The 12,457-nt window shown below is 41.8% G+C and overlaps 1 protein-coding gene across 1 annotated transcript in view; it reads left to right on the plus strand.

Annotated features, from left to right (window-relative positions):
* The window catches only part of SPATS2 (spermatogenesis associated serine rich 2), a 941,596-nt gene that overhangs the window by 626,764 nt on the left and 302,375 nt on the right, over positions 1–12,457 (plus strand). Inside the window, exon 9 of the mRNA XM_053705505.1 lies at positions 1,433–1,616. Within this exon, the coding sequence (XP_053561480.1) occupies positions 1,433–1,616 (184 nt within the window). The remainder of the gene's footprint in view (positions 1–1,432; positions 1,617–12,457) is intronic.

Genomic DNA, 12,457 nt, shown 5'->3' on the forward strand with positions numbered 1-12,457 from the left:
GCTTGTAAACTTGTTTAAAGTGTTTTCCAAGCTTGCTAGCCTCATTGCTAGTCTGTTTAAACATGTCTGACACAGAGGAAACTACTTGTTCATTATGTTTGAAAGCCATGGTGGAGCCCCATAGGAGAATGTGTACTAAATGTATTGATTTCACCTTAAACAGTAAAGATCAGTCTTTAACTATAAAATAAATATCACCAGAAGATTCTGACGAGGGGGAAGTTATGCCGACTAACTCTCCCCACGTGTCAGACCCTTCGCCTCCCGCTCAGGGGATGCACGCTAATATGGCGCCAATTACATCAGGGACGCCCATAGCGATTACCTTGCAGGACATGGCTGCAATCATGAATAATACCCTGTCAGAGGTATTATCCAGGTTGCCTGAATTAAGAGGCAAGCGCGATTGCTCTGGGGTTAGGAGAAATACAGAGCGCGCAGATGCTGTAAGGGCCATGTCTGATACTGCGTCACAATATGCAGATCATGAGGACGGAGAGCTTCAGTCTGTGGGTGACATCTCTGATTCGGGGAAACCTGATTCAGAGATTTCTAATTTTAAATTTAAGCTTGAGAACCTCCGTGTGTTGCTTTGGGAGGTATTAGCTGCTCTGAATGACTGTAACACAGTTGAAGTACCAGAGAAATTGTGTAGGCTGGATAAATACTATGCGGTACCGGTGTGTACTGATGTTTTTCCTATACCTAAAAGGCTTACAGAAATTATTAGCAAGGAGTGGGATAGACCGGGGGTGCCTTTTTCCCCACCTCCTATATTTAGAAAAATGTTTCCAATAGACGCCACTACACGGGACTTATGGCAGACGGTCCCTAAGGTGGAGGGAGCAGTTTCTACTCTAGCAAAGCGTACTACTATCCCGTTTGAGGAAAGTTGTGCTTTTTCAGATCCAATGGATAAAAAATTGGAGGGTTACCTTAAGAAAATGTTTATTCAACAAGGTTTTATTTTACAGCCCCTTGCATGCATTGCGCCTGTCACGGCCACGGCGGCATTCTGGTTTGAGGCCCTGGAAGAGGCCATCCATACAGCTCCATTGACTGAAATTATTGACAAGCTTAGAACTCTTAAGCTAGCTAACTCATTTGTTTCTGATGCCATTGTTCATTTGACTAAACTAACGGCTAAGAGACCTTGGATAAAATCCTCAAGATCTGCTGGAGCTACCGTTTCAGGAATCCCCCGGATTCTCACGTTACCTCGGCGGCTCCTATTTTCAAGATCATCAATCTTATTTTCCATTTGAGCCATGTTGGTATCTTGCTGGACTATTTTAGCCCTAAGAAATGTAAGGTTAGAGTTAGTGAGGTCAGAATGGCCCTCTAGTTTCTCCACCCTCTGGCCAATTTCTGAAATTTCTTTTTTAATATCTGCAATTTCTTCTCTAATACATTGCTTGACCTGGCCAACCAGGGAAGAAAAATCTTTTTTAGACGGTAGTGAATCCAACAAAGCTTTGGGAATAGTTATAGCAGATTCTAAATTTTCCGGCTCAGACTCTGAAGATGATGAGGGAGATCTGGGGTGCGTGTCTGATAATTTGGATACAGCAAGAGTCGAAGTCTCTATGGATTTTAAAAAATTGTTCACCGAAGGGGTTTGTCCTTGTTTTTTGGTGGACTTCTCAGGTTTGCCTCCTTTCTTAGGCGACATAATTGCCACTCTAGGGTGTTATAATGTGTAGAATAAATCCAATAGTGTTCAATTCTCCCAGTGGTTACTGATTAGAGCAGTACTGCTTATAAGGAGAGGGGAGACAGCAGCTGTATAAAAAGCTGTAAAATAACGTCTGTAGGGCCCCCCTAGTTATGTGCTAACATCACTATTCAGTCTCTGTCATCGGTGTCTTTGTCACTGAGGAAGTGTAGACATTGTGGTATATCATGGCCAAATCATGTAATGCAGTCCAAGATTATCGTCAGAACTGCCCTGCAGAGAGCCGAGTGTATATTAAGGGCGCATGAGAGATAAAAATGGCGTCTGACCTATATGTTATAATTAACCCGGTTAGGCTTACTTATATGTCCCCTCATACTCTCTGCTTCAGATACGCAATTTATTGGAATGCATGTGGCCTAATTCAGCTTGAGGGTACGTGGGTGGTGTAAATATGTTGGCGTTTGTGAGTATCGTACCTTAGAAGCTCCTGCTCAGATGTCACCAATCTTTTTATCTCTTTCTTGAGAGCCGGGCTAACCTCCTTGGTGATCTTCTGAGTTCCGGAGTATGTAATTTACAGGCACTGGGCAGATGTGGTTGTGCAGATGGGTCTTTTGCAAACCGGAGCCCACGTGGCTCTCCTTGCCGAGAGAAACACTCACAAGCCAAAGCCGGGTACAAATTGAGCAAAAGAATCCAGATAATACACCTCAACTTGCTTTCTTCTGATCTTTAGGCATTTTTAGAATACTTTTCTGTGCTGCTAAGGTGTTAATATAACTTTTTAGCCCTGAAGGGAGCTAGGAGCTCACAGAAGTGCAGCCATCTCTGTTGAGCGCTGGCTCCGCCCCCCGGGACAGTACTGTTTTTATTCTCTGTACATTATAATAAATGTATTTCAGCTGTTTATTTGTTACTTCATCCTTTACGACTGAGGATGAAACAAACACACACAAAATTAGAGTTAAGTTTCAGATTTCAAGGAACAGTATCGTTTTCCTTTTGAACCTACTCCTTCTATGGCGATTGCTGTTTGGGAGTCTGTTGTCATTGGCCACGAATTTCCCCTATAGCTTCCATCGAAATTTTATGGCCCACAGGCAGTGCCCTGCTTTTCCTTCCTACTCCATTTGGGAATTATGATGCGTCCTATATTTTTACATAAGGTAAAATCATGGGCTTTCCATATTTTTGCAAGATTGTTTTCCCATAGCAGTATCCGCTAAGAGGCTTAACAACTGTCCTTAGGGGGGAAGGAAGAACTTCTATACCCTTAGAGTTTAGTCCTCTGGACGGATTTTTGTATTGGGGCACACGCCAGGGTTACATTGGCGACCATCTGTGTACTTGGCTACCGTCACTGGTGTGATGGTATTTTGGTTCGATGCGTTGTCTGAAACTATTAATCAGTATTTTCCCTGGATAGGATCCAGGACTGGATTAAGCTTCAATTGGCTAATCCCTTTATTTTAATCTTCCCTTCAGTTATCAACCTGGGAGCATAGGTAACTCTGCGCCAGCTCTTGGCACCTTAGGGTTAGAGTTTTGTTTTGCGAATATATGTTCTAAGTTGAACACATGACCTGCTATTGAGTCACTTATTTTTCTCTGAGGAACTTTCTGCATTCAGGTTGTCTGAGGATCAGACATAGGTAGAGATGTCCTTATACTACGTAGGCGACCTCTCAGACCTGGGAGTGTTTTCTCCTGTTAAGTGTAGTCAGTCCACGGGTCATCCATTACTTATGGGATATTAACTCCTCCCCAACAGGAAGTGCAAGAGGATCACCCAAGCAGAGCTGCTATATAGCTCCTCCCCTCTACGTCATACCCAGTCATTCTCTTGCACCCAACTAATAGATAGGATGTGTGAGAGGACTGTGGTTATTAAACTTAGTTTTTATTTCTTCAATCAAAAGTTTATTTTAAACGGCACCGGAGTGTGTTGTTTTTTCTCAGGCAGCATTTGAAGAAGAATCTACCTGAGTTTTGTGTATGATCTTAGCGGACGTAACTAAGATCCATTTGCTGTTCTCGGCCATTCTGAGGAGTGAGGTAACTTCAGAACAGGGGACAGCGGGCAGGTTCACCTGCAAAGAGGTATGTTGCAGTATATTATTTTCTAAGGAATGGAATTGACTGAGAAAATACTGCTAATACCGATATAATGTAAGTACAGCCTTAAATGCAGTAGTAGCAACTGGTATCAGGCTGATATGTATGTTTACACTTAAGTATTTCTGGGGAATGGCACTTCACTGGGAAAATACTGTATGCATATAACTTTTAGCCTAATCTGCAGTGGGAGCGACTAGCAGCAGGCTTTTTAATGACATTTCATAAATTAGATTTTAAACGTTTGCTGGCATGTTAAATCGTTTAATTATCTGAGGTAATTTGTGAAAAATTGTTTTGGGCGTTATTTTCCACATGGCTGTCGTTTGTTTTGAATTAAAACAGTTTACTGAGCTTCCCTCACTGTTGTATTGTGAGTGGGAGGGGCCTATTTTGGCGCTTTTACTACGCATTAGAAATTCAGTCACAGTCTGCCTTCTTCTCCCTGCATGATCCAGGACGTCTCTACAGAGCTCAGGGGTCTTCAAAACTAGTTTTGAGGGAGGTAATCACTCACAGCAGACCTGTGAGACTGTGCTTTGACTGTGATAAAAACGCTTATATTTTCTGATATTAAGGGTTAATCATCCATTGCTAATGAGTGCAATCCCTTGCTAAATTTATGCATTTACTGTGAAAATTTGGTTTCTATAACTAATCCGGTTCATTGTTATTCAACTGTGACAGTTTTTGTGTGCTTCTTAAAGGCACAGTAACGTTTTTTATATTGCTTGCAAATTTATTTGAAAAGTATTTTCCAAGCTTGCTAGTCTAATTGCTAGTTTTGTTTTAACATGTCTGACACAGAGGAATCTCTTTGTGCAATATGTTCAAAAGCCAAGGTGGAGCCCAATAGAAATTTGTGTACTAATTGCATTGATGCTACTTTAAATAAAGGTCAATCTGTACATTTTAAGAAAAATTCACCAGACAACGAGGGGAAAGTTATGCCGACTAACTCTCCTCACGTGTCAGTACCTGCATCTCCCGCTCAGGAGGTGCGTGATATTGCAACGCCAAGTACATCAGGGCGGCCATTACAAATCACTTTACAAGACATGGCTAATGTTATGACTGAAGTTTTATCTAAATTACCAGAACTTAGAGGTAAACGCGACCACTCTGGGGTGAGAACAGAGTACGCTGATAATGTTAGAGCCATGTCTGATACTGCGTCACAAATGGCAGAACATGAAGACGGAGAGCTTCATTCTGTGGGTGACGGATCTGATCCAAATAGACTGGACTCAGACATTTCAAATTTTAAATTTAAGCTTGAGAACCTCTGTGTATTATTAGGGGAGGTATTAGCGGCTCTGAATGATTGTAACACGGTTGCAATCCCAGAGAAATTATGTAGGCTGGATAGATACTATGCGGTACCGGCGTGTACCGACGTCTTTCCTATACCTAAGAGACTTACAGAAATTATTACTAAGGAGTGGGATAGGCCCGGTGTGCCCTTTTCCCCCCCTCCTATATTTAGAAAAATGTTTCCAATAGACGCCACCACACGGGACTTATGGCAGACGGTCCCTAAGGTGGAAGGAGCAGTTTCTACTCTGGCTAAGCGTACCACTATCCCGGTGGAGGATAGCTGTGCCTTTTCAGACCCAATGGACAAAAAATTAGAGGGTTACCTTAAGAAAAAATTTTCTCAACAAGGTTTTATATTACAACCTCTCGCATGCATTGCGCCTGTCACGGCTGCGGCGGCATTTTGGTTTGAGTCTCTAGAGGAGACCATTAGCTCAGTTCCATTGGATGAAATCATAGACAAGCTTAGAGTCCTTAAGCTAGCTAATTAATTTATTTCTGATGCCGTAGTACATTTAACTAAGCTTACGGCTAAGAATTCCGGATTCGCCATCCAGGCGCGCAGAGCGCTGTGGCTAAAATCCTGGTCAGCCGATGTGACTTCTAAATCTAAATTGCTTAACATACCTTTCAAAGGGCAGACATTATTTGGGCCCGGTTTGAAAGAAATTATCGCTGACATTACTGGAGATAAGGGACATGCCCTGCCTCAAGACAGAGCCAAACCAAGGGCTAGACAGTCTAATTTTCGTGCCTTTCGTAACTTCAAGGCAGGAGCAGCATCAACTTCCACTGCTACAAAACAGGAAGGAACTGTTGCTCGTTACAGACAGGGCTGGAAACCTAACCAGACCTGGAACAAGGGCAAGCAGGCCAGAAAACCTGCTGCCGCCCCTAAGACAGCATGAAGTGAGGGCCCCCGATCCGGCAACGGATCTAGTAGGGGGCAGACTTTCTCTCTTCGCCCAGGCTTGGGCAAGAGATGTCCAGGATCCCTGGGCGTTAGAGATCATATCCCAGGGATATCTTCTGGACTTCAAAGCTTCTCCTCCCAAAGGGAGATTTCATCTTTCAAGGTTGTCAACAAACCAGACAAAGAAAGAGGCGTTTCTACGCTGTGTTCAAGATCTTTTGTTAATGGGAGTGATCCACCCGGTTCCGCGGTCGGAACACGGACAAGGGTTTTACTCAAATCTGTTTGTGGTTCCCAAGAAAGAGGGAACCTTCAGACCAATTTTAGATTTAAAGATCCTAAACAAATTCCTAAGAGTTCCATCGTTCAAAATGGAAACTATTCAGACAATCTTACCCATGATCCAAAAGGGTCAATACATGACCACAGTGGATCTAAAGGATGCGTACCTTCACATTCCGATTCACAGGGATCATTACCGGTACCTAAGGTTTGCCTTCCTAGACAGGCATTATCAGTTTGTAGCTCTTCCCTTCGGGTTAGCTACGGCTCCAAGAATCTTTACAAAGGTACTGGGCTCTCTTCTGGCGGTACTAAGACCGCGAGGAATAGCGGTAGCTCCGTACCTAGACGACATTCTGATACAAGCGTAAAATTTCCAAACTGCCAAGTCTCATACAGAGTTAGTTCTGGCATTTCTAAGGTCGCATGGGTGGAAGGTGAACGTAGAAAAGAGTTCTCTATTGCCACTCACAAGAGTTCCCTTCTTGGGGACTCTTATAGATTCTGTAGAAATTAAAATTTACCTGACAGAGGACAGGTTAACAAAACTTCTAAATGCTTGCCGTGTCCTTCATTCCATTCAACACCCGTCAGTGGCTCAATGCATGGAGGTAATCGGCTTAATGGTAGCGGCAATGGACATAGTACGTTTTGCACGCCTGCATCTCAGACCGCTGCAATTGTGCATGCTAAGTCAGTGGAATGGGGATTACTCAGATTTGTCCCCTATGCTGAATCTGGATCAAGAGACCAGAGATTCTCTTCTATGGTGGCTTTCTCGGCCACATCTGTCCAGGGGGATGCCCTTCAGCAGGCCAGACTGGACAATTGTAACAACAGACGCCAGCCTACTAGGTTGGGGCGCTGTCTGGAATTCCCTGAAGGCTCAGGGATCATGGACTCAGGAGGAGAGTCTCCTTCCAATAAACATTCTGGAATTGAGAACAGTTCTCAATGCCCTTCTGGCTTGGCCTCAGTTAGCAACTCTGAGGTTCATCAGGTTTCAGTCGGACAACATCACGACTGTGGCTTACATCAACCATCAGGGAGGGACAAGGAGTTCCCTAGCGATGATGGAAGTATCAAAGATAATTCGCTGGGCAGAGTCTCACTCTTGCCACCTGTCAGCGATCCACATCCCAGGCGTGGAGAACTGGGAGGCGGATTTCCTAAGTCGCCAGACTTTTCATCCGGGGGAGTGGGAACTTCATCCGGAGGTCTTTGCCCAAATACTTCGACGTTGGGGTAAACCAGATATGGATCTCATGGCGTCTCGCCAGAACGCCAAGCTTCCTTGTTACGGGTCCAGGGACCCGGGAGCGGTCCTGATAGATGCTTTGACAGCACCTTGGACCTTCAAGATGGCTTATGTGTTTCCACCCTTCCCGATGCTTCCTCGATTGATTGCCAGGATCAAACAGGAGAAAGCATTGGTGATTCTAATAGCGCCTGCGTGGCCACGCAGGACCTGTCCATCCTTTTACACAAACGTCTGTCAGAATTTCCAGACGTTCAGGCTTTTTGTCAGGCTTTGGCCAGGATTAAGCCTGTGTTTAAGACTGTTGCTCCACCGTGGAGCTTAAACTTAGTTCTTAACGTTTTCCAGGGTGTTCCGTTTGAACCCCTTCATTCCATGGATATCAAGCTGTTATCTTGGAAAGTTCTGTTTCTAATGGCTATTTCCTCGGCTCGTAGAGTCTCTGAGTTATCGGCCTTACATTGTGATTCTCCTTATCTGATTTTTCATTCAGACAAGGTAGTTCTGCGTACTAAACCTGGGTTCTTACCTAAGGTAGTCACTAACAAGACTATCAATCAAGAGATTGTTGTTCCATCATTGTGCCCTAACCCTTCTTCAAAGAAGGAACGACTTCTGCACAATCTAGACGTAGTCCGTGCCTTGAAATTTTATTTACAGGCAACTAAAGATTTTCGCCAAACATCTTCCCTGTTTGTAGTTTATTCTGGTCAGAGGAGAGGTCAAAAAGCATCTGTTACCTCTCTCTCTTTTTGGCTTCGTAGCATAATACGTTTAGCCTATGAGACTGCTGGACAGCAGCCTCCTGAAAGAATTACAGCTCATTCTACGAGAGCTGTGGCTTCCACGTGGGCCTTTAAGAATGAGGCCTCTGTTGAACAGATTTGCAAGGCTGCAACTTGGTCTTCTCTTCATACTTTTTCCAAATTTTACAAATTTGACACTTTTTTGCTTCTTCTGAGGCTGTTTTTGGGAGAAAGGTTCTTCAGGCAGTGGTTCCTTCTGTGTAAAGATCCTGCCTTTCCCTCCCGTCATCCGTGTACTTCTAGCTTTGGCATTGGTATCCCATAAGTAATGGATGACCCGTGGACTGACTACACTTAACAGGAGAAAACATAATTTATGCTTACCTGATAAATTCCTTTCTCCTGTAGTGTAGTCAGTCCACGGCCTGCCCTGTTTTTTATGGCAGGTCTAAAATTTAAATTAAACTCCAGTCACCACTGCACCCTATAGTTTCTCCTTTCTCGTTTGGTTTCGGTCGAATGACTGGGTATGACGTAGAGGGGAGGAGCTATATAGCAGCTCTGCTTGGGTGATCCTCTTGCACTTCCTGTTGGGGAGGAGTTAATATCCCATAAGTAATGGATGACCCATGGACTGACTACACTACAGGAGAAAGGAATTTATCAGGTAAGCATAAATTATGTTTTTTTCTAGTTCGCATACTGGTACTGGATCTGGGGTTACCGATCGGAGCTAGCTCAGCATACTAATGCACTGTGGCTACTATGCACTGTAGCAAACCGAGGGTTGCAAGTTTACTCAGCCTTTTCCTCCTTTTGAGGTTGATATACTGAGCAGCGCCTTGAGTCCCTTATGGGGGGATTCGCCGCGCCTTACAAGTACAAAACTTTTAATTGTTCCGTTCCTTCCTTGATCCTAGAGGGTCAATTTATGTTAAGGATGGATTGAGGGTTAAAGTGCCTTCATGTGCCGTTCAAGAGAATCGTCTCATTTCTAGGGTTTGCCTTGCTGGACAAAAATGCTTTCCGTTCTTGGTCCTTCCCTTTCCTCCAGTTCAGAGTTTTTTACGGAGGCTCTGGGATCGCTGTTGGCGGTATTTCAGTTATGGTGCAGGCGCCCTATCTGACCGATATCCTCGTCCAGGTGTCATCTAGGTTTACATGGCCAGGAGGTTATACTTCCTGTGAGCTCATGGGTGGAAGGTGACTTGGGAACAGTTTTCCTTGGTTCCAATCATAAGGATAGCTTTCTTAGGGATCATGACAAATTCCATATCAATGTATATATTTCTAAAGACATAAATATAAGGGAGCTGCTAATATTAATACTAATACAGTATGTGTATAAATTAGAACAGAGGTGCAGACCCTATAATGTTATATTTGAAAAGACAAAAAAAGACAGAAAATAGGGATAAGTAATCCTTATAAAAAGATAGGGATTTCAGCACTCTCCAAAACACATAAAGAAAAAATTGTATAAGTGAAAATCAAAATATATAGAGTAGCAAGTGTGGAACCTGGTGGAGACATAGAACAAAACTTGAAACAACTAACGAGTGTTCAAAAGCACTAGCAATTTATTATGTATGAACAGAAGAAAAAATATATAAAATTAAGAATTTAAAGCATATTGTCAAAAGAGACGTCTCATGGGAAATCAAGCATAGATGTAAATGTAATAAACTTAATATTGAGTGGCTTCAAAATTAGAGAAAACTAACAACACCTCTATCAGAGGACAACCCCAAAATCATATATGAGGGATATGTTGTCATGATACAATCATGAGGATCTATGTTGTTAACTCAAACGTTAAGCAAATATTTATTAATGCTCAAAAAGCCATCAACATTCAAATGTGCATAAATAACAGAAAGGAGAAGCTTGGTTAATGTCAATGATAATAACAGGTGCAGCAAAACACTATACCAGTAGCCAAACACAACACCATAATCAGAGGACAGTCCCAAATTGAAAGGGTTAATACTGTCATGAAATACGTTAAAGGGACACTGAACCCAAATTTTTTTCTTTTGCGTTTCAGATAAAGCATGAAATTTTAAAAAACTTTCTAATTTACTCCTATTATCAAATGTTCTTTATTCTCTTGGTATCTTTATTTGAAATGCAAGAATGTAAGTTTAGATGCCGGCCCATTTTTGGTGAACAACCTAGGTTGTCCTTGATGATTACTGGTTAAATTCATCCACCAATCAAAAACTGCTGTCCAGAGTACTGAACCAAGAAAAAAAGCTTAGAAGCCTTATTTTTTATATAAAGATAGCAAGAGAACGAAGAAACGTTGATAATAGGAGTAAATTAGAAAGTTGCTTAAAATTGCATGCTCTATCTGAATCACGAAAGAAAAATTTTGGGTTCAGTGTCCCTTTAAGGATCTATGTGTTTGGAAAGGGGTATACAGATTACATGAATATACCAAATTTGGACTGTATAGTGCAAATGGCGAGTAAACAAACAGCGTAATGTATGATATGCAAATAAAGGAATAAAAAAAGACTTGTATAGAGAACTGACAGTCAGTCCTTCCAAATGACTGTGAAGCAAATGTCCAGGCGTCCACTTTGCGGTAGGAAATATTGACTTCTATTATTGACTGTGAGTGCTCAGATAATTATCTGTACAAGGCAGTGGAAGTCAATATTTCCTACCGCAAAGTGGATGCCTGGATATTTGCTTCACAGTCATTTGGAAGGACTGACTGTCAGTTCTCTATACGAGTCTTTTTATTCCTTTATTTGCATATCATACATTACGCTGTTTGTTTACTCGCCATTTGCACTATACAGTCCAAATTTGGTATATTCATGTAATCTGTATACCCCTTTCCAAACGCATAGATCCTTAATGTATTTCATGACCGTATTAACCCTTTCAATTTGGGACTGCCCTCTGATTATGGTGTTGTGTTTGGCTACTGGTATAGTGTTTTGCTGCACCTGTTATTATCATTGACATTAACCAAGCTTCTCCTTTCTGTTATTTATGCACATTTGAATGTTGATGGCTTTTTGAGCGTTAATAAATATTAGCTTAACGTTTGAGATAACAACATAGATCCTCATGATTGTATCATGACAACATATCCCTCATATATGATTTTGGGGTTGTCCTCTGATAGAGGTGTTAGTTTTCTCTAACTTTGAAGCCACTCAATATTAAGTTTATTACATTTACATCTATGCTCGATTTCCCATGAGACGTCTCTTTTTGAGAATATGCTTTAAATTCTTAATTTTATATATTTTTTTTTCTGTTCATACATAATAAATTGCTAGTGCTTTTGAACACACGTTAGTGTTTCAAGTTTTTTTCTATGTCTCCACCAGGTTCCACATTTGTTACTCTATATATTTTGATTTTCACTTTTTTCTTTATGTGTTTTGGAGAGTGCTGAAATCCCTATCTTTTTATAAGGATTACTTATCCCTATTTTCTGTCTTTTTTTTGTCTTTTCAAATGTAGATATTTCTGCCTGAGGTCAGGTAATCTGGTCTATCTATAAAGGACTGGTCCTTCAGTCCACCTCTCGGCCTTCAGTGGGTCAGTACACATTGTATTTGTTTGTTCCATTCCAGACCTGTGCTATTATGCATACTCAATGGAACGGAGACTACTGGTTCAGGAGACAAGGGACTCTTTCTATGGTGCTCGTGTCTGGATCACCTATCCCAGGGAACATGATTTAGCAGAGTGTGAACTCGAGTGGAGTCTGTTCTTTTTAAAGTCTTCCTGTAAATGAGAGCGAGCTTCAGGGCTCTTCTGGTCTGTAGTAGAATAAGAATGGGGATAATAATCATATAAGTTGTAACTGATAATTCCCCGTCAGGCACTAGGTTATCACAGATTAGGCAATAGAAATATAGTCTCCCAAATTGTGGACAATAATACTCATATATATAATAATGTAATATAACCCAATAAGACCTGGGGAGGGTGCTCACTGTTCAAATAAATGGAGAAAAAATGGAGAAAAGCGAACAGAAAAAAGAGCACTCACAAAAGGAATGGCATAAGTGGCTGGGCAGTGTAGGTGTGCGACATTAAAACTTAACATTTATTATTCAAAAAAGAGATAAAAAACTACTGTATGAGTAGTAATTAATACTTAGATTAAAAGATATACA

The sequence above is a fragment of the Bombina bombina genome, chromosome 3 (assembly GCF_027579735.1).
Source record: "Bombina bombina isolate aBomBom1 chromosome 3, aBomBom1.pri, whole genome shotgun sequence".
Taxonomy (NCBI): domain Eukaryota; kingdom Metazoa; phylum Chordata; class Amphibia; order Anura; family Bombinatoridae; genus Bombina; species Bombina bombina.